Consider the following 23330-nt stretch of genomic DNA (forward strand, 5'->3'; position numbering starts at 1 on the left):
TGTTTGGCTCCAGAGGACAGAATTAGAAGCAATAGGTAGAAGTTACAGAGGCACACTCTGGTTCACAATAAGGGAAAACTGCCTAATAGAAGTCCAAAAGTAGAACAGGCTTCCTTCTGAAGAAGAGGTCAGATGACCATTTATCGAGGGTGTTGTTGGGCTAGATGGCCTGGGAGGTTCCTTCCTGCTCTGAAGTTCTGTGATCTAGTTCATGGTGTTGGGTGGGAAGGGAAAGAGGTCTACGTTATTATCCTAAGAGGATATACTTTTTTATCTTGGTCTTTTCCTCATCAGGTAATCATCCTCAGTTCCTTTAACTGAGCACTTATGAATGACAACTTTCTTCAGCTGGTTTTACAGGATATCAGTGAGTCAGTTTTCGATGCCGCTTCTACTTTGTGAGTATGCCCATGATCATTGTTATACTTTAAAGACCCTGATTGGCAACCTGGTCTCTCTTTGAAGTAGTTGAGGGGTAGAGGAAGGGCAAGTTGATGCACTTCTAGCATAAACAGAAGTACAACAGGAAAACTCAGTCCAACCAACTCATTATGCTGATGACATCCACAGAGACAACAGAAATTGGGTATCCCAAGCCTTAAAGATTCTTCCTACTTATTAAAAAAAATCAAACCCAAATATCAGTACCATAAAGCCCTAACAACACGCCAGGCACAGAAGAGACAGCTGCTTTGTTTAGAACAGATGAGCATGTGAACATGGCTGCTGGGGAAGATGGTCTGTTTGAATATTCTGCCCTGGCAGTTTAGTTTCCAGCAGCTTCCCCTCCATCTAATCCATACTGGCTGGGCTCAGTGAAGGTAAATATGTGTATCTCTTCAGAACTAGACCTCCCTAGGGTCTTGCTACAAATCAAACCAGGACACATAACCAGTGAAAGTGTTTAATAGTTAAATTATTTAAATAGACTTTTTCAATTTCCATGGGAAATCATAATTGTATCTGGTTTTTTTTTGTTTGTTTTTTGCAAGATCAGGAATAAACAGAGTGCACACTCCTTAGAGAAAAATGATGCTTAAGCTCTACACGTCATCAACAGTCACAGCTTGGAGAGGGAAGGGGGTAGAAGGGATGGACAGACAGGCAGGGAGAGAAGTTTCATAGGTTCAAGGCCTGGAAGGGACCATAATTATGGATCAATTTATTCTACCCCCTCACTTTACAGATGGCAAAACTGAGGCATAAGAAAGATAACTGGAGGGAGAAAAAAGGGAAAGAAATTTAGGGGAAAAGGGAACACTGAGAAAAGTGACAAGGGGAAGTGGGAGAGGACCTCCTAAGAAGGCTGGAGATGTTTTCTAACAAAGACCAGTAGTAAAGAGGGAGCACGGTGACACAGGCAGATTGAGTACATACTTTACTCAAGTTTGAAGCAAACCTTAAAACAGAAACCAAAACAACCATGGGTATGAAAGAAAGCCAACAGAATGCAGTGGGAAACACAGGTGCTTCATAGAACTTAAAGGATGTAACAGCAGGAATATAATACAAAGGCAGACTTGGCAGTTTTACAGTTTGTACACTTTGCTCCTCAGAGATTTGCCCTAACTGGGGGTGGGGGGAACAGCATATCGCAGTCAGGCGGTCATGGTGGGGAGTGTGGGTCAGGGGATTTGCAAATAAAAGGCTGAAATTAAGCGGCATTATGTAGTGGTGTGTGTGTGTGTGTGTGCGTGCATGTGTGTATGTGTGCGTGCGCATGTGTGTGTGCGTGTATGCGCACAGGTAACCTAGGATATCTCAGTGAGAGGAAAACAAGTTTCTGTGCTCATGATAACTTTCATTGTTGAGCACGGTGAAACAGGTCCCAATTTTGGTTCTCCATGAGAGCCCCAGAGAGCGATTCTGCCCTGAGAAGAGTGAAGAGTTGCAAAGATATGGATCCGCCCCCAGACATTGGATTTGGTTTAAGTATTCTCTTCACTGCACAGCCGAACTAGTTATCAAAACTCTCCCTTCACTCCATAGATTACAAAAAAAAAGCCCAACCCAAAACCCAGTTCTTTATATGGTCTTCAAAAGAAAACCTCAAAGGTTTATTTTCAATTCAATTCCTCCAATATGTATTAAGCAGCTATTATGTCTAGAAGCTGGGAATACAAAAACAAAAACAAGCAACCAAAAAAAAAAAACCACCTCACAATACAAAACAAATGGTTGTTTCCTTCAAGGAACTCTTGTGTTCTGCTATCATGATTCAGATCACTGGGGATAAGGGGGAAAGGGTGCCACCCGGGCATTGGTCTGGAGCACAGAGCTAAGGACCCGACGACCACTTTGAGGTGCACCCTTCCAGGTGGAATAGAGGTCCTCTATGGAAATCCACGTGCTCCTGAACCAACTTAGACAGACAGAGGAATTGTTAGCTGGGTGTTTTTGTTTTGTTTTTATGAGAAAAAAAAAAACAGAAAGAGGGGTGAACTGGTCCAAGGCTCTTCACAGAAATCAAAGTGAAACCAGCAAATGGCACTTGGTGCTATTTTCAAGTCCTCTTATGGTAAGGGTAGCCCCAGTCAGGCTCAAAGATGGTGCCAGTATAACAAAATTAAGCCTTTTTAGATGAAATTATGTTGACATGGTAGGATGGTAGGATGGTGAGACCACAGTACTGTTTATAGAGAGAGTAAGAATTCCACAAACCCACCCCGGCTCTGGAAAGAAACCGTCTAGTGGTTTGGGCACCCACTTACCATTTATGTTCTTCTATAGAGGGAAGTGAGTTGTGTGCGTGTGTGCGCCCACGTGTGCATGTGCGTGTGCGTGTGTGTGTGTGTACTCCCATTGTGAAAGTACAGTACCTAATTTACCCTGAGGTCCCAGAAGCAGATGAACCCACCGCTGATTGTACCCTGTAAAACTGAAAACTGCCAAATGGGAAATGAGACAACAGCACAGGGCGGGGCCTGGCTCCACAGCTTATATACATACATACAAATAGACAAGCCGTACACACCAGCAACGACACCCTGCTGCACACAGCCGCTTTCTGATAGAGAATTTACAAAATATAGAATTTGGTATCTCTGTTAGATCTCCAAGTTTTCAATATTACAAAATAAAAGATACAAAAATGACAAATCTCAGGGCTGGGATACCTCCCTTCCCCAAACCCCAGCACCCTGGCCTGAAGTGTTGATTTATTCATGTCTCTCGAACGCGGCAGACTAGCACGTGCTAAAGAAGGGCACGGAGAACTGTTTTCGTTTTGTTTAATAAATATTTGCTTTTCTCAGAGCCATGGGAGCCTCCTGCTACCCCTTCCCTCGCCCTCCCCGCCTTGTATAGAGTCTTGTCTAGCCTAGGTGTACTGCCTGCTTGTAAAGGGGGTGGGGAGGACGGAGGAGGGCACAGTTAATATGGCTAGAAGTCCTTCCTGTGACAGTGCCACGGCCAGCAATGCCAGAAGGCCTCAGTGGGACAAAGGCCAGGCCACCATCGGAGTTTTAAAAAGCTTGCACAGAAAAGCAGCATCTGTGGGGATCCCCGAGCCTTCCCTGGCTGACGCCCCAGGTCCTTGCCCTGGGGGCATGAAGTCTTCCCCAGGCAGCACCTGCCTCTTCCACCAGCGTGTCAGGCTGCACTATGCCAATAAATACTAAGCTCTTTTCCACCCTATGGCACCGACGCTGCCGTCAGTCAGAAAACTCAAATGATTCAGATCTTCTCCTAGCCGACATACAGAGCCAGATACATCTTTGGTCAACTTAGTGCTCTCAGGGAAGTTGGCTCCCCCAGGGTCCTTCTGGGGCTCCTGCCCCCAAGGAGAGGAGAAAGCTGGTTTTGGAGTCACTGTGGAAAAATACACCAGGACACCCTGTGGGCACTAGAGCTAGGCCTGCCCACCTTGCCTGGCACAAAAGAAGTCATTTTCCAATTCTCCAAAAGCCGGTCTGCCTGGTACAGCTTTGCCCACCCTGCCTGCTGCTAACTGGGTGGAGGTCCTCCATTGAGGAAGTAGGTCATCATCTCTCCTTTGCCTTTCACCTTGACGACACCCCGGCACTCCAGCTGGTATGTGTTGGCAGCCAGCACCTGGTACATGTCAGTGGTCACCTGGGGAAAGAAAGAGGAAAAGAGGAGTGGGATTGAAGAAGAAATCTGGAGGATGTGTACCCTGGGAAGCCACACCAGTGCCACAGCCTCCAGAGGCCTTGCCATTTCTTCACATTGTGTCCTTGACCCAGACGCGTGGTCTGTGCCACAAAAAGAATAGAAAGGTAGAAATGGATGTATTCGCTAAAGGACCTTCATCTCTGAAATATCGAGCAGAACCAAGGCATTCATCTATGCTAACAGAGTTTGAAGGGGTGCAAATGATCTCAAACAATAAAGCAGTTCAGAAAATCATACCTGGGCCTCCTGCCCAGGTCAACACCTTGAACTTGTTTGAGCAGCGGTGACAAGGGGATTCTGAGTTGTCACAGTTAATTCATTATTTGGATAATCGTGTGTCTTGACAGTATTTTGTTGCAATTACAAAATTCCATTAGAGCTGCCTTCTTTGGGGAAGCAGGAAGGAGAGGACTGAATGATCTTTGACAAGTCTGCAGCCACATGGTGCGACCCTGAGCCTCGAGGGCCCTAGTGGCCGCTTTATGGCAAGCTGCCTCATGGTTTTGTATATGTCTGTCTGTAGTCCCTGGAATGGAGTTAGTGTCACTTCTTAAATCTTGGAGCTGGAAGGGTCACCAGGAGTCTAGTCCTTCCCCTACATTTTGCAGAAGTTAAGTGACTTGCCTGGGGTCATACAGCTAGCTAGTGACAGATCCAGGAGATCTTCTGACTCTCAGAACAGTGAACAATATTTTTCCTGTTATACCAAACTGTTTCTGACAGACCATCAAAATTTAAGAGGCTATGGGCCACTATTAGGGAGGGTGTGAGCTGGGTGGCAAGAAGGGAAGGCCCACAAGTTCCTGACCCTGATGAATGGAGAATGGAAAAATGTTTCCCTCCATCTCCTCTAGGCATGTGTGTTTGTGTGTAGGGAGGATGGCAAAGCATCCGCAGCAGGACAGTAGTTTTTAATGAGTCAGACTATTTCATCTAAACTAATCTGGTAGAATCCAAGCTTGCTTTTCACTGGGCCTTCTTGCCATTTGAGTCTCGTATGGCTGTAGTCAGCTAAAGCCCATTTCTCTTTCACATGTTTGTTTCCTCTGTGTATGTTCCTGATGGCACTGACTGGCCTCCTCTGTTAGTCTGGAACCTCTCTCCCCATTCCCACCCTCCACCCAACGGGATTGTCTCTTCTTCCGCTATCTCTCTTTTTATTCATTTAAAAAATTTTGAGTTCCAAATACTTTCCTTCCCTCCTGCTCCTCTCCCACTCATTGAGAAGGCAAGCAATGTAATAGCAATCCTACATGTGAAGTCATGCAAAATATATTTTTATCTTCCTCTAGCTCTTATAGTGCCCTGGCTCTACATCCAGGGAATGTTTTATCAGTTTAGGATCATGGATAATCAGTCCATTGGTTAATATTAATACTGTCTAACTATCTCCTACTGTGAGATTGACAAATTTTTGCAAAAATTGTTTCCTAAAATTTAAATCAAACTGTCAGGGTCAATCAGTCCCTTATCCCCAAATCTAACAGCCCCATAGTGAAAGCTCTGAGATCCCCATCCTCGGAGATCTCTCAGCATAGGGAAGAACCTCATCTGTGTGGACTGGAGGCAGGGGGATGACTGAGATGATCTGCTGCTTACCTGGATGCGGTCAGGCACGCCAGTGCTGTCCATGCGGCTGGCTACATTCACTGTGTTGCCCCAAATATCGTATTGAGGCTTGCGAGCTCCGATCACCCCAGCCACCACAGGGCCAATGTTGAGCCCTATTAGCAGAAAACACAGGGAGAAAAAAGCATCAAGCTCTCAAATAGGCTATGCTTTTTTTGGGGGGTGGGGGAGAAGGGGTTGGCTACCTTCCCCACTCCTGTACCCAATCCCATCCCTTAGCTCCTGAGGGGTCTTTCTCAGTCATCCCTGGCTTCATGTCTTTAAGTCTCTCCCCCTTTATTGCCTCCTTACCTCTTACCATCAAAAAAAAAACACTCAGGTCCCTACCATCCTGAAAGGAAAAGGGGGAAAAAAGAAGTTTGCTTGACCCAATTTCTCTCCCTTCTTTATTCTTCTCCCAGTTGCTGTCAGATTTCTCCAGTAAGTGCTTTAGAAGGTGCTGCTTCCATTTCCTCACCACACACTTAACACATTCCTTAACCTTCTACAATTCTATCCTCACCCCACTTCTGAGATGGCTCATTAATGAACTTGAAGTCAGAAAAAACAGGTTTTTCAATCCCAGATCTGTGTGGGGTAGGGATAGGGACCGAACCTTCAACATCATCGGGACAGCAAACTCCCAAGTGAGGGGTTCTGGATAGTGCAAGCTAAAACCTATGTAGTCCTGGAGGGTTGCCCAAAGCCCTGAGAAGTGCTTGCCCAAGGTCACGCAGCTAGCGTGTGTCCTGGCGCCAAAGCCAGCTCTCTGAAAATCCCATTATACCGCCTACATTGTATGGTCTTGCATTAGTCACTGAATCTCTCTGGGCCTCAGTTTCCTCCCTTATAAAACAGGAATGCCGGACTAGATGATCTCTAAGATGTTCCCCTCCAGCTCTAAGTCTCTGATCAGTGTCTCCCTTGCCTCTTGTCAGTCCAGTCTCTTCCCTGACTTCCCTAACACATGCTATTCTGCTGATCTATCTTTTCTTTCCTATCTGGGTTTCTTTGCCACTAATCCTCTCATGTCTTTTACCCCTCGGACTGTTTTCCCTGGCTCCTTTTCCTTTCCTCTACCCATGGGAATTCTCAAAGCTTAGTCTTCTGTCTTCCACTTTTCTCCTTGTACTCTTTCCCAACTCCCAGAAGTTCACAGGGGGACCCTTATATCTCTCCACCTTTTATTGTTGTTGCCCGGTAATTTCAGTTGTGTCTGACTCTGCGTGACCCCATTGGAGGTTTTCTTGGCAAAGGCACTGGAGGGGTTTGCCATTTCCTTCTCCAACTCATTTAACAGATGAGGAAATTGAGGCAAACAGGGTTAAGTATCTTGCCCAGGGTCACACAACTAGTGAGTACCTGAGGCTAGATTTGAACTCAGATCTTCCTGACTCAAGGCTCAGGGTTTATCCACTATGCCACCTAATGCCCCACCTTTACCCTTAACCCAAATCATGGGTTCATACTTCCAGCTATCTACAGGACATCTCCACTTGGACTTGATGCATTTAAAGTGGTAGTGGGTCATCCAATATAGAACTCTCGCTTCCACTTGTGATGCTTCCCTTTCCCTCCATATTCAATCAATTGGTTCTCAGATACAATCGTTTCTTCCTTCAAAAGACCTCATATCTGTCCTTTCTATTCTACTCTTGCTTAGTTCTTAGGATCATGGGATTTAGGCCTGGAAGGAATCAGTTTCATTTTTGTCCTTTTAACTCCAGGGCCTGCTGACATGTAATTGCATGTTGACTGATTGAGTCTAACCCCCTCAATTCATAAACGAAGAGACTAAAGTCACACAGGTAGCAGAGTTGAGATTCAAACCCAGGTCCTCTAACTTTAAATCCAGTGTTCCTTCTACTACAATGCCTTTAAGCCTTGGTCACCTTCTATTAGAATTACAACTGAAGTCTAGTCCTAACTGGCCTTCTTGTTTTCAGTCTCTTCTCATCCAAGACTTCAGATATACCCTAAGAACTGCCCTCAACTTCTCACTCCATTGCTCAGACATTTGTAGCTGCTCTGCCTACTCACCCTTGCCTAGGCGCTCTCTGGATAGTCTAAACTTCTCAGACAGAAGCTGAGGTTTTCTGTAATTGTCCTCATCCAGCCCATCCATCATCTTCTACTGTTCTCCACCCCAAGCCTTCAGCTCTGCTCAGGTCTCCTCCCTGTGCCATGAATGGGACCTAATCATTCTTGCCTTTGGACCTGTACTCCTGGTGGACATCTTGCCCGGAGTGCCCTGTCCTCTTCCTCCTGACAGCCTTACCATCCTTCAGCATTTGGCTCAAGTCTCATCTCCTTCAAGTATTTTAAATAGGTCTTTCTTGACAGCTTGTGAATATATCATACCATCCCTGTCCCAGAAAGGGTTCGACAAGGGCCAAGGCCATGTCTTGTCCTTTATACCCAAGAGTGCCAAAGCACCTTAGAAGCTTTAGACTTGCTGACTGACCGGCTAAGATAATCCTCTGATGGACTCAGAGGCCTCAAGACAACGGAGAGGGGAAATTACACATAACTTGAATGTGGTTGGAAAGGGTGAACGGCAGCCCAGAGGGTGACGGTCCCACAGCTCCCGCCCTCACCTATCTTCATCTGGAAGTTGTTGAAGGAGTGCTCATTGATGTATTTCATTTGGTCCATCAGCTTCATGGCAAAGTCTGCCAGGGCCTTGATGTGCGTCTTCCCTGCTTTGTCATAGGTGGAGTCATTGAGGCCCGAGGCTGCCATGTAAGTGCTGCCAATGGTTTTGATCTTCTCCAGCTGTCGAAACTGATCTTCACTGATGATCTAGTCAATGAAAGAGAAGAGCTTGAGTCCCCAGGACCCAGGGATCATGCAGACGACAAGACAGAGAAAACATAAACTGAAGGACTGAGGGCAGGCTCTCTTGATTTTCTTACGTATCTTATCTCCCTAACAAGATCCAAGGATCCAAGTCTTAAACTTAAGGGTTTTTTGCCACAGTTTAATTGTAACTTAGGGTCTTTTTGCCTGTCTACCCACATAAATCTTCCCTCATTCAAAGGCTCATGAGCTCCATTCCAGTTGAGGATACCTCACTGCTGCCCCAGCCCCATAACTCATCTACTTCTAGTTAATTGATGGAATGTCAGAGTGGAAAGACCTGGGTTCAAGGTCTTCCATCACCACTTGCTGCTTGTGTGACCTTACTAAAATAAGTTATTTTACTTCCCTTTTCTCTGTCTCTAAAATGGAGATTAATAATACTTGTGGGGTTAGGTGGAGAAAGTGCTTTGTACACCATATAAAGCATTATGTGAGAATCTCAGAGGACTTCTAGCCCAGTGGTTCCCATTTGGGTGCTCTCAATCATGGTCCAGGGGAATTTGTGCTAAAAATTCTTAAATGGTGTCTTAAAAAGTAAATAATTGCCCATTTAAGTTACAGATGTATTTTGTATATGTACAAACCCCTTATGGGAGTTCACAACACATTTTTTTGTTGTTAAAAAAATTAGGAGCTAGTAGCCCAACCCATACCTAAACAGGAATCCCCTCCCTGACATCTCCAACAAGCGATGACCCAGGCTCTGCTACACAGTCTCTAGTGGGAGGGAGCCCACTGTCCTCCTGAAGGAGTCCATTCCAATTATAACAGCTCTGATTGTTAGGAAGTTTTTCCTTCAGTTGAACTGAGAGCTGCCTCTGCAAGTCTTTCACACAGTCTTCCTAGTTCTCCCCTCTGGGACCATGTAGAACAAGTGTAATTCTTCTTCCATGTGACAGTCTTTTAAGTCCTTGAACACAGCTAACATGGCCCCTTAAGACTTCTCCAGGCTTTTACTCTCATCATCTCCCAGGCTTCACACAAGCCACTACTCCTGGCTCCACACAGTTAAGCCCTGTCCCTAACTTCCTTCCAGAGGTTTCTCTTCAATGACTACTACTCCCCCCCTCCAAATTCATTATTCCCAGTTCTATTTGCCCTTGGTCACTCTAACCCTTTGTGTCTGCTTGTGTTATGTGTTTTATCCAACTGTAACTTCTTGTGTTTTTTGCTTTTATCCCTATTGTCCTTAATTTGATATCTATGCACCGCTTCCCCGTTAGAGAGTCACTAAAGGTGAGGGTTATCTCTCTTCCTTTGCATTTCCCCCCAGCACTTGGGACAAAGCTAGAGCACATGAGATTAACTCAGCTCAGATATTCAAAGTTGGGTTCTTCCCCTGCCCCAACATCCAAGTGCCATCTTTGAAAGCACCCAGTGATTGAGTATGATCCAGCCTTACAGCATTCCTTGTGGCAGAGATTCAGGAATGAACATGTACCTCTCGGACTGTTGGGTGCTCCCGTATATGTGTTTTGGGGGAGGGGGAGGAATGAAGATTTCTCTTTCTACATCCCTCAAAGGGCCCATTCCACATTATCTCTTCATCCCGTTAATTCAGTTACTGCCTGCTCCTCTAAGACCTGAAAGTGAAGAGGTTAGACTTGCCAGTCTGTAAGAAAACCAGTGGCTTGTAAAGGTCACGACTTCTCTGACTCTGGCTAGGGGACAGAGAGGGGGCCTGTCTGTCTTTAAATCTAAAACTGTCTCATTTGACTGAATGAGGGTTTAGGATCTGTCCAATGGCAGGATCCAAAACAGATGATCCCCGGAGGAGCCCCTGCCACCATGTTCCCTGCAGCCCCAGCACCTCATCAAAGTCAGCGATGATCTCATTGAGCAGCCGCAGACACTCCACCCCCTCGTTGTTGGCCTCCAGCTCCACGTAGAACTCGGAGAAGTTGGAAATGGAGGCAAACATGACGGCCACACATTCACACGACTGGTAATACAGCTCATCATTGCGCCGCTCACGGGCCAGGAAGTGTGCCGCCACGTCTTTGGGCAGGATGTTGTGTAGCAGCCTTCTGTTGTAGGCCTGGAGCTCCTCCATCTCCTCCTTCTCCTCTGTGGCCTGGAGGGAGAGGGAGCAGGTAAGAGAGGGGCTGTGGAGAGAGGGAGTGAGGGGAGGGGAAAGGAGGAAACAGAGGAAAGGGAAGGGCAAGTAGAGAGAGTCATGGAGGGGCAGAGGAAAAGAGGGAAAGGGACAGAGCTAGTGAGGAAAAGGAAGGTGGAAGATAAGGAGGGAAGGAAGAAGGAAAACAGTAGAAAGAAGGAGAGGGGGGAGAAGAAATGGACCCAGCCTTCCAGTTACAATGGAGAAAGATAAAGAGAAATCTAAGAATTTAAGATGGCAGTAGATAAAATCTCGAAGTAGGTAATATGGACCTATTCTTTATTCATTCAGTAAATATTATGTACCTGTGTGGGCAGCAGTGAATCGAACACTGGGCTTGGAGTCAGGAAGACTCGTCTTCCCGAGTTCATACCTGGCCTCAGACACTTACTAATCATGTGACCCTGGGCAAGTCACTTAACCCTGTTTCCCTCAGTTTCCTCCTCCATAAAATGAGCTGGAGAAGGAATTGGCAAACTACTTCAGTATCTCTGCCAAGAAAACCCCAAATGGGGTCAAGAGTCAGACACAACTGAAAACACCACCACCTACTCTGTGCCGAGCACTGTCCTAGGGGTCTGGGGAGGAGGTTGTGATGCAGAGTTTAGATAAGACACCAACAAAGATAGCTGCAAGGGGAAGGAACAAGCATTTTTTTAAAGCTACCTCCTATGGACTGGACATTGTGCTAAGTGCTTTAGAAATATTATCTCATTTAATACCACCTGGTAAGTATGTTATAGGGTTAAAAAACAAAGCACTGAGTCAGAGGGAAAGAGGTTACCCATACTAGGGTGACCAGGCAAAACTTCTGGGAGGAGGTAGTAATTAGATAGGGCTTTAAAGGATGGGCAGAGGAAAAGGGGGAGAGAGAACACTATGCTGGGAAAGGGATCCATCTCTTGTTTATTTCTGTATCCCTCAAGGCACCTAACACAGTGCTTGATAGTGCTTGGGAGACGTTGGGTAATTAGTCAGAAAAAAAAAAGCCTTAGAACTCCACAGCTGCCCTGAGCTATGACCTCGTGTCAGCCTGGCCTGACAACTGACATTCCTTGTGACATAAGAGCTTCACAACCATACGGATCTTGCACCCTCTACATTAAACCCTCAGGAATGACTGTCATATTTCTTTCCACCAGCCTGTGTCCCTTTCCCTTTTCAAAAATCACTATCCCCAGGCAGCTCTCTCTGGTCATGCCACTGTTTCTTATCCTTTAGCATTTATCTACAGGCAATCAGTGACTCAGTAGATAGATCACTGTGCCTGTGAAGCTCTTATGTATGTCACAAGGAATGTCAGTTAATCTCTGATTGCCTGACAAAATGGAGCCACTGGATCCACTGGAGAAGGAAATGGCAAACCACTCCAGTATCTTTGCCAAGAAAACCCCAAATGGGGTCATGAAGGGTTGGACATGACTGAACAACAACAAGAAAATGTATCTGTTGTTTACAATACAGGATTTTGTATTCATTTGCATATTACTTTACATGTACACTTTATATGCATTCTTCAAGTCAGGGGCAGCCAGGTGGCAAAGTGGATAGGGTGTGGCCTGAAGTCAGGAAGACTCATTTTTGTGAATTAAAATCTGGCCTCAGACACTTACCAGCTGTGTGACCCTAGGCAAGTCACTTAACCCTGTTTGCCTCAGTTTCCTCATCTATAAAATGAACTGGAGAAGGAAATGGCAAACCACTCCATTATTGTTGCCAAGAAAACCCTGAATGGGGTCACAGAGAGTCAGACATGACTGAAACAACTGGACATCAGCGTTCTTAAAGTCATGAAGTCCCAGAATGTTAGAGTTCGAAGGAGCCTTAGAGATGACTTTAGTGTTCTCTTTTCTACAGAGAAGGAAATAGGCCACAAGACATGAAGTGATGCCCCTATTAAGTGACAGTACAAATGATTCAGTCACTCAACTTGTTTTTCTTCACTCTTATAGTCAAGACCTTAATCTGGATTCTAATCACTTCACTGCTGCTGGATTGTTTACAAAATGATTGGTTTCTCTGACTGCAGTTTTTCCTCTCTCTAATCCATCCTTCCAGACCTTTTCCTGCTTGAATGGGTCAGGTCTCCCTGACTAGACAGTGCCAGTGACATAAACCTCTCATTACAATGGGATCTCCCCAAGGGCAGAGACTTTTTGGCTACTAGTCTACTTATAATCATTTCCTTCTTCTTCCTTTAGCCTACAGCTTAACCCTGGATTCTGTCCCTGATCCTGTGTTCTTCTTCCTCTACATTCTCTTCTTCAGAGAGCTCATCCATTCTTAAAACTTTAACCATTATGTCTGTGCCAAAGACTCCTAAATTGGAGGTTCAGTCTGTAGTTGTTTATTGGACCCCTCTACACTGAATCCATAGTTCAAACTCAAGGAGTACAAAACAGAACTCACAATCTTCCCCATAACCTCCTCTCTAGCCCAAACTTGCTTATTTTTGCTTAACAGTACTACCGCTTGGTGCGGCTAGGTGGCGTGGTGAATAGAGCACTGGCCCTGGAGTCAGGAGGACCTGAGTTCAAATGTGGCCTCAGACACTTAACACAGAAACTAGCCGTGTGACCTTGGGCAAGTCACTTAACCCCAACTGTCCTACCTTCCCCCTTCAATAAAGCAAAAAAATAAAAAGGTACTACTCCTCAACTTAAATTCAAATATCTCATCAGTGCCTCCACTGCCTTCCTATTTTAATGTCTCGTTGTGATGTACAGAAGCATTCTTGGGAACTACTGAAATGCTGACTGGTCTTACCGTGTGGAAAAGGCTGCAAAAGGAAGGGTCCATTGATGGATTATATTTCTACTAAGGGGCCTCTGTAACTAAGTCTGGAGAGGTTCTTCACCAGAAGTTGGCTGCAAAGCCATTAAGTTTTGTTTGTTTTTTTTTAAGCCAGAGAAACTTAGGAAGACCATCTAATAAGGTAGAGAGGGGTTGTCATCAGCATCACTGAAGGGAACACCAAGATCACATACCTTTGAAGTATTGGTATTTCAGTATCCTATCTGTCAATCAATAGGTCCTATTGATTATTCATTTGCTTTGTTGCTCCCCTCTTCCATTGCTAACACTCTATTCCAAGCACTTATCACTTAAATCCAAGTTAATATAATAGTTTCCTGACTAGTTTTCCTCTTCTCTGACCTTACACAACATGGCCAGGATCAATAGTTCTCAAGGACTGCTTTATTATATGACTTTTTCTGATCATTTTAGCCTTTCATAATCTAACCCCACTTTACATAATAAACCTTAGCTCCTGCCACCTTAGACACCAGCTGAGTTGGCCCCCTCAAAATTCCTCTCCCTCTAATGCCATACTCATTCCTACCTTTGCGTCTCTGTTCATGCTGTTCCTAGAACCTTAAGTCCCACTTCCGAAAGTCCTCCAAGTCCACACTGATTTCTCTCCTTTTGATCTTTCTATAGCCTTCAACATCTTTCATTTATGTATTCTTGAATTTGACAACATATGTCAAACGTGTGGCTTTCTAATTGTTAGATCACAGATCTGGAGCTGGAAGGATCTCAGAGTCCATCTAACCTTGCTCCTTCATTTTACAGATGAGGAAACTGAGGCAAGAATGTTAAGTGACTTGTCTGAAGTCACATAAACTACATGATGGCAGAAGCTGTATACATGTGCATCCTGCCCAGTGCCTGGTACAATGTTAGGCACATAGTAGCTGTTCAATAAATACTTGTTCAATTGTATTGAGTAGCATCTGTGGAAACAAAAATACTCTGATTCCCTCCACTAGACTGGGAATGTACCAAGAGTAAGGGGTATGTCTCCTGTGTTCCCCGATATCTTCTCAGTGCCAGCACAGAGTTCTGTACGTGAGAAGGTATTCAAGGACATAGGAGAGATGGACTGAATTCTTTGGCCAGTCTGTGGTTCAGTGTCCTTTGTTCCCACATCCCCGAATCCATATCTTTACAATGAGAGTTATCTGCCTATAACCTAATTTCTTTGAACACTGACTGGGTCCCCTACAAATTTGTTACATAATTTCAATCAGGGACACACTGCCTCAAGGAAATCCTTTTATGCCACCCTAACTGATTCACTATCTACTCACTACACTGGTATTTCCAAACCTTTTCATCCTTCCATTCATGCCCTCTCAACTGAGAACTTTGCCTCACATTTCACTGAAAAACCTGAGTCCATTCCCTTAGAGCTCCCTCCCCTCTTATGTCTTTCACCACCATATCCTCCTTCAGCCCTGTCTCACATGAAGATGTAGCCAGCCCTTCTCCTGGCCAAGACAAACCCCTCTATATGCACAAATGATTCCATTCCATCCCATCTTTGCCATCAGTCTTCCTCCCTCCTCTGTCATCCCCCTTTTCTCCCTTATCTTCATTCTCTCCCTCTCCACCGGCTGCTTTCCTCCAGCCTACAAATACACCCATATCTCTCCCATCCTCAACAAACCTCTCACTTCATCCATCCATTCCTTCCTGCTAGCTATCATTCTATAGCTCATCTCCTTTTTTTCTGACTAACCTCCTTAAGAATGCTGTTTACAATCAATGCCCCCACTTCCTTTCCTCTCACTTTCTTCTTAACTTGGCAGTCTGACTTCTGACCACATCATTCAATTGAAATTGCTCTCTCCAAAATTACCAGTGCAGCGATCTCTTAACTGCCAAACCTAATGGCATTTTTTTCAGTCCTCATCCTCCTTGACCTCTCTGCATCCTTTGTCATTGTCAATCACTTTCTTCTCCTTGATACTTTCATCTCTCTAGGTTTTCAACACTTGTTTCTCTGGTTCTTCTACCTGTATGACCACTCCTTATCAGTCTCTTTCATCTAGGTCAAATCTGCTATTCATGGATATCCCACAAGATTCTGTCCTGGGCCCCTTTCTTTTTACCCTCCATACTATTTCGTTTGGTGATCTCATTAGCTTCCATTGACCCAGTTATTTACACACACACACACACACACACACACACACACACACACGATTCTCATATACCTCTCTCCTGACCTCCAATCTCACATTTCCATCTGTCTATTGGACATCTCCAACTGGATATTCCATGGAGGGGTGGCTAGGTGGTTCAGGGAATAGAGCACTGGCCCTGGACTCAGGAGGACTTGAGTTCAAATTCGGCCTCAGACATTTAACACTTACTAGCCGCGTGACCTTGGGCAAGTCACTTAACCCCAATTGCCCTGCCTTCTCCCCTCCAAAAAAAAACGGATATCCCATACACATCATAAACTCAACATATCCCAAATTAAATTATTTTCCCTCTCCCCCCATCTACACCCTTACCCTCCGTTTTTCTAACTTTCTTATTTTCCCAGTCACTCAGGATCACAATGTAGGTGTCATCCTCGACTCCTCACTATTACTTACTATTGTTTCTGCCTTCATAGCATCTTTTGTATAGACCCTCTTCTCTCCTCTACCACTTGACACCTGATTTATTGCAACAGCCCACTGGCTGGTCTTCCTGCCTCAAGTCTCTCCCTACTCTATTCTGTTGTCCACTGAGCTGTCCAATTGATCTTCCTACAGGCTAAGTTGGACTATATGACATCCTCCATAAGCTACAGTGGCTCCCTGTCATCTCCAGAATCAAAAGTAAAATTATATTTGGCTTTTAAATCCCTTCATAACCTGGCCTTGTCAAGTCTTATTATACCTTAATCATCTCTATGTACTCTGTAATCCAGTGACACTGACCTTGCTCTTCCTTGCACAAGGAAGGCTCCTGATTCTGGGCATTTTTCACTGGCTATCTCCCATGACTAAAATAATCTCCCTCCTAAGCTAAAGTCCCATCTTCTGAGATCATCTACAATTTACCCTGTATGAACCTTGTTTACACAGCAATTTTCACATTGTCTCTCCCATCTGACTGAGCTACTTGAGAGCAGGACTGCCTTTTGCCTTTTTTGTATCCCTAGCATTTAGCACAGCACCTGGCACATAGTAGGTGCTTAATAAATGCCTTTGGTATGTTGTTGACCTGATTTTGAATGTCAGTACCTCTATCTGCCGGATGACTGAGGCCCTCATGGAATGCTGTACTGTGGTGGCTCAGATGACAATCATAGAACTTACAGAATCAGAGTCTTGGAAGGAACCTCAATGTCAACCAGTCCAACCTGTTTCAAGTACGGGAACTGTCTTTATAACATTCTGACAAATGGTCATCCAGCCTATGCTTGGAGGAAGCTTCCTGTCTCCTAGGGCAGCCATTCCACTGTCAGGCAGCTGTGATTGTCAGGAAGGTCAAAACCTGCTCTGAAGCATCCACCCATCCCCCTTAGTTCTGCCACATAGGGCCCCAAAGAGCAAATCCCACAGAAATATCCTCAATTTCCCAAATAGTAATGTGACTAATTAATAGAGAGGTTTAAAAAAAAATCATCATAGTGTAGTGGGGTCTGATGGGTTAAATCAGTTCAGCTCCCATTCTTCTTGATGAAATTACAGGGTATCAGACTCAGAAGTTCCCCATTGGCTGTAAGGGTAATGTACAGATTTGGTGAGGTTAATTAACTTAGCTAAGGTGACACAGTGTTAAGTAGTGGTGACCGAGCCCATTAGCCTTACTGGTGTAGCTGAGTCAAAAGGGGAACGCAGTGGACTCCAGCCTGTTGACCATGCCAGTAAATCAAAATGGGACATGGGATGAAAGCAAAAGATAAAAATTTGGGGGAAAGTGTTCCTACAGCTGGTTTCGTGTTTCTGTCTCAACCCCTTGGATTTTAGCTCTAATTTAGACTTTCTTGTCAAAATGTACAACTTTTCCTTTTTTCCACAAGGGAATTGCCTCTTCTCCACCCTCTATTTCCCCTCCAAGCTGTGCTAAGCACCTGCATGCATCCCCTAAGACTGTTCCCATGTTCTCTTCTCTCCAGAGTTATTGGGATGGGATAGGTTATGGGAGGGAATATACATGAGCAAGGGTAGGGGCCAACAGTCTCTAAGAGCAGCTCATCAGAGTTCTAGGCGCAGTGGAAAGACCAAAGGGGACGGCTGTGGGGTCAGAGGACACGGGTTCAGATCCTGCCTCTGATGCTTGACTCCATTTGCGACCTTGGACAAATCACTGGGCACCGCAGTTTCCCATTTATAAAAGAAGGGGAGTAAACTTGATGGCCTCTCCAGAGCTAGGATTCCATCTATGAATCCCGTGAACCTTTGCCTCGTGGTGTGGAGAAGGGGAAGGAATGAGGAGAATGTGACTGAACAACCACCAATTCTAATGGAGAGTAAAGAGGTGAATCCCTGACTCTCCTGGCAGGTAGCTAGGCATGGCTCTTACAAGAGGTAAGGGGGTGGCTGTGTTGGTGGCATCCTCCACCCCCCCCCCCCCCCCCCCCGGGCTGCTAACAAACATGGTCCTCATGTCCCACGGGCTCTCTGCAGAGGGAAGAACAAAGGCTGCCTGTGTAGGCCTGAAGGGGGCAGGCTACTCTTAAACTAAGGGTCTGCCGAAGGCTCTGATTTTCCAATGGACAGAAACCTCCTTGTGACAGCTAACAAACTTTCCAAGAAGGCAGAGGTCTCAAGACTAGAAACTGTTACTTTATACCTGGGGAAGAGTGACCCTTGGCCCCACGCCCACACCAGGGCCAGGCAGATGGTGATGGCTGGCCACGGGGGCAAGGGAGGAGGCAAGGGTGGGTGGGTGCATGGGGACAGGTGTCAGAGACTGCATTTAGTAAAGCTTGCAGAGCTGGTTTTGCTCAGTTCTGACAGACAGTTCCTCCATTTGCTTACTCTCCTGTGAAGAGGTGGAATAAATATGCCTCGAGAGTGGGGTGGTAGCTAGGGATGTCTGCTTAAGATCCTTCTCCTCCTTCCTGCTTCTTCCTCCATCTTCAGAAGTGTTGAGTAAAGAGGCAGCCCAGCTTGGGCTACCTCCAGGGAGAGCATGCCTCTTACGGGCTGGGGAAAAGGAGAAGAGGGTGATGGCCTCCCCTAGTCTCAGCTACACACACTGGATGGTCAGGCAGGCACTGATTACAGTGCTGGGCCCTCTTCTGGTGGATGGCCTCAAGATAGCCCTGAGAACAGACTCAGAGGTGGGGAAAGGGGCTTGAGCACAAGACCTGAAAGCAGAAGATAAAGGGCTCCCAGTCATTCAGCCTGAGAAAGACAAGGAGTCTGAGCAATCCTTTTTAAGTGTTTGAAGGAATGTCCCATAGGAAATTGTCCGATGTGGCTCTGACCTCTGGAAATTGTTGTCAGAGTATCTGTAATTCTTAACTAAAAATCAAGTCGAGGCTCTTATTAGTAAAGTACCAGAGATTCGGAGCTGGAAGAGACCTTAGAGTCCATTAAGACCAATGGTCTCATTTTACATATGAGGAAACTGAAGGTTAAGTGACTTGCCCAAGGTCACATAGTAAATGTCCGAGGTAGGATTTGACTAGGTCTTGCTCCAAGTTTAGCACCCTATACAGTCTCCTGATTGGTGTCCCGGCTTCCAGGCTCTTCCCTCTTTGATCCATAATAACACTGGTAGGCTAATGCTCCTTATGCACAGTATTGAACATGTCATTTCATTGCCTAGAAACTTCCTGTGATTCCCCACTGCCTGTAGAATAACATGTCTCAGTCTGGCATTCAAGGCCTTCCACAATCTGGTATAATCCCCTACTACATAACCACTTCACTCCAGCCAAATTCAGCTACATTCCTTGGACTTTCATGTTGTTTTGTTGTTTATTCATTTTTCAATCACGTCCGAATCTGTGATTATTTAGGGTTTTTTGGAATGATTTGCCATTTCCTCCTCCAGCTCATTTTTTTTTAATATATTTTTTTAAAAGCAATTGGGGTTAAGTAACTTGCTCAAGGTTACATGGCCAGTTATTTCTGGGTGTGGTGCTGAGTATCTGAGCCCAGGATTCGATCTCCAGGTCATCCTGATACTGGAACCGGTGCTCTTACTTGCTGTGCTACCTGGCCGCCCCTCCAGCTCATTTTACAGGTGAGTAACTGAGGCAAACAGGATTAAGTGACTTGCCCAGGGTCTCACAGGTAGTAAGTTTCTGAGGCTGGATTTGAACTCAGGAAGATGAGTCTTCCAGACTCCAGGCCTGCTGCTCTATCCACTGCACCATCTAGCTGCCCTTGGACTTTCACACTCGCATGCTTTTACTCATGCTGTTCTCTCCACCTTTTATGCCCTATCTAAATACCACTCATCCTTTAAGCTTCAGCTCAAATCCTTCCTCTTCCATGAAGTCTTCCCTCATCTTTTCTTCCTTTGAGCTCCCAAATGCTACTAGTTTGGTTACATGGAAACATCTTGTCTTCTTGAACCTAGACTATAAGTGCTATGAGGGTGGAGACCGTGTCTTATACTTTTTGTATCGCCCATCCACGCCTTCTGCCTTCCTCAGTGGATCCAGATAAATGTTGTTATGTGGAGTAGCAATGATGAGCATGATGGTCAGACTGTAACAAGTTCTGGGAGTCTGATAAATAATGCATTCCCTTAATTCCCCTGAAAAACAGGGAGAAGGCCTGCTGGACCCATCCGGGAGCCTGGTAAAGTAGGGCAGGGAGTGGCTTACCAAGCACTAGTCTATACCATACCTAACACACTTATCTTGGAAGCAAAGGACTTAGGTTTTTCACTGAGGGTTGCCATATCCACGCTATGTCCTGACTACACAGCTCTAGAGTTACATACAGGCTAAATAAGTTTCTTCCTAGTTCCCCAATGCACCAGAAATGACTCTGAGTCCCACCTACCTGAAGTTTCCAGAGGAAGTCTAGACGGGCTGTGGACTCTACCTGCTGGGCATGAAGGTACAAAGCCAGCACAAAGACAGAGATGATGATGGGTGTCATGATCTTTAGGGCTACCTTCGTCACATGCTCAGGGCTGTAGGCAGAAAGAGAACATAAGCTTGTAATTTGCCTTGGGCAGCACACAGTGGATCTTGGTTCCCTCCATCCCATACCCTCTGCCAATTCACTCTGCTCTCCTTCCATAAGATCACAGGATAGCTTTCATATAACTTCATCTAATCTTTAATCTCTCTCTCTCTCTCTCTTTCTCTCTCCTCTTTCTTCCCCTCCTCTCTCTTTTTCCACCCCTCTCCTCTCTCTGTGTTTTTTCCCTATTACATTCCTGAAGTCAGAGACAAAATCTTCTGAAGTCCAGCTTTTTTTCATAGAATTCCATATCTAGATAATGCAGAAAGGAGCTTCCTAAGCCCTCTAGTCCAGCCCCCTCGTTTTACTGATGAACAAACAAGCCCAGGAAGTTTAAATGACTTGTCTGTGATCCCATAGGTAGTGGCAGAGACTAGATTTATGCCCAGGTCCTCTGACTGCAAAGGCAGTCATCTAGAGTGCTGGCCTCTGAGATAGGAATACCTGTGTGACCCTGAGCAGGTCACTTTACCTTTTCTGAATCATAGCTTCCTCATCTATAAAACAAGGGGTGGGAGGGGTCTGGTCCTTAAAGTCCCTTCCAGCTCTAAATCCTTAATTCAGTACATCTCACTGCTTCTTGGTTTCATAGAAGGTTAGAGCTAGAGGTTAATTTTAGAGATCATCCATTCCAAATCCTTCATTTTACAGATGAGGAGACTAAAAGCCACAGAAAGGATGTGATCTGCCCACAGCCATACAGCTGGTTGGTAGAAAAACTAGGACTAGAATCCAGGTTTTCTGACACTACAAGGCTTTGACTTATTTATCCTCAAGAGCCTAAAAACCCACTCGTCAGGGGCAGCGAGGTGGTACAGCAGATAGGACACTGGCACTGGAGTCAGGATGACCTGAGTTCAAAGTTGGCTTCAGACCCTTACTAGTGGTGTGACCCTGGGCAAGTCACTTACCCCAGCTGTCTCCAAAAAACAACCAAAACCACTTGGCAGGCAATATACACACATGGCTTGACAATGGTCAGTTACCAAGTCGACTCTCTGTAATATACAGTGTACTAGTACAGCCAACTTTCAATTATCCAAGGGCTGAATCTTCTTTGCCCACCAATCCTTTTTCCTAGAAGGAAGGAAAAGAGAGGGGGCACACACCTAGGCTGTCACTGTTATTTTCAGCTGTGTCTGATTCTCCATGACTCTACTCAGGGATTTCTTGGCACAGAAACTGGAGTGATTTGCTGTTTCCTTCTCCAGCTCATTTTACAGATGAGGTAACGGAGGCAAACAAGGTTTAGTGACTATCCCAGGGTCTTACAGCTAGTAGGTGTCTGGGCTTAGATTTGAACTCAGGAAGATGTCTTATTGACTCTAGGCCCAGCACTGAATCCACTTTGCCACCTAACCGCCCAGGGCTAGGAGTAGTTCTGGATAAAGGCTGGCTAGGGGTGCAGAAGGAAGCTAGGATACTGTACTAAATAAAATGAGGCTTTTGACTTGTTTGTGGAGTTTGATTATCCAGGATTTCATTACCCTTTATGGTCATAGATAATATAGAGATAATGGTAGTTAAAATTAAAAAAAAAAATCAGTCCTTGCACAGGATTCCCTGGTGGGCATATAAAAGAGATGTGGTTTCAGAACATCCTAATATCTGGATAAATCGCTTTCTAACGAACCCAGCCTCATCTTCCAAGTTCACCATTTCTTCCTCATACCAGTCTACATGTATCTTGTAATTCTATTAATTCATAATTAATAATAACATATAATATATAAAATAATATGTAATAATTAATTAATATAATTAATGAGTTTCCTGGCATCTGAAATGAGGCACAATGGCCTGGTAGAAAAAGTGCTACCTGCCATCTGACCTATGGTCCTAGATAGGGAGGTGGAAGAGATCTTAAAGGGAACTGAGTCTACTCCTTTATTTTACAGATGAGGAACAGGCCCAGATAAGTTAAGTGACTCATTAAAGGTCACACAGGCAATCATCATCACAGGTGGAAATTGAACCCAGGTCTTCTGACTGCAGAGCCTGTGGTCCTTCCACTGCTTCATGCTATCTCCAAGGTCCCCTCTAGGGATTCCCTGTGATATCGCCTGTGTTGTCACATCCCTGTGATATCTGGCTGTGTTGTCTCCTACTTCGGACGCCCTCTCCATGTAAATGGATAACAAGCATTAACTTACCACCGCGTCGTTCCATTGTTGTTGGAGAAATCACTGGAATCAGAAGCCAGAGAAAGCCTGAGTCAGCATGGCAGCATTTTAGGGGGGCTTATTCTCTAGCATGTCCTTCCACATACTGGATCCCCAGGACTTAGTCCCCCTCATCCCATCTTAACTGCTTTCACTGAAACATCAGAGAGTCCAGAAGACATCCTTGTCTACTCTGTGTCCCATCCACATTTTTAAAGCTACCCTTGAGGCAAACAGAAGCAAATTCTACCCAGTGCTTGACCAACAGCTGTGCTCACAACCATCATGGTATCATGGATGCTCTCAGAAGCTATTCTATGCAAACCCTGTGTAGTGCTCTTATCAGAATTATAAGCTCTGTAGAACTAGGCTTCCTCATTTTTACAGTTGAGGAAACTGAGGCCCAAAGTTTCCTCTGGGTCCCAAGGTCACATAGCTAGTAAGTGGCAGAGATTACAGCTCAGATGCTGTGATTCTATGTTCAGCACCCTCCTCCTCCCTCTACTA

The 23330-nt window shown here is 45.2% G+C and overlaps 1 protein-coding gene across 1 annotated transcript in view; it reads right to left on the reverse strand.

The window, feature by feature from the left end:
* Positions 1-888: 888 nt before the first annotated feature.
* The window catches only part of ADCY5 (adenylate cyclase 5), a 274316-nt gene continuing 251874 nt past the window's right edge, over positions 889-23330 (reverse strand). Inside the window, exons 16-21 of the mRNA XM_069064945.1 lie at positions 22815-22847; positions 20476-20608; positions 10415-10678; positions 8340-8544; positions 5734-5858; positions 889-4074 (exon numbers count right to left, since the gene is read on the reverse strand). Coding sequence (XP_068921046.1) covers positions 3946-4074; positions 5734-5858; positions 8340-8544; positions 10415-10678; positions 20476-20608; positions 22815-22847 — 889 coding nt within the window. The 3' untranslated portion in view covers positions 889-3945. The remainder of the gene's footprint in view (positions 4075-5733; positions 5859-8339; positions 8545-10414; positions 10679-20475; positions 20609-22814; positions 22848-23330) is intronic.

The sequence above is a fragment of the Petaurus breviceps genome, unplaced genomic scaffold, assembly GCF_028583685.1.
Source record: "Petaurus breviceps papuanus isolate PSGF00001 unplaced genomic scaffold, PetGlider_PUasm1.0 90654, whole genome shotgun sequence".
NCBI lineage: Eukaryota > Metazoa > Chordata > Mammalia > Diprotodontia > Petauridae > Petaurus > Petaurus breviceps.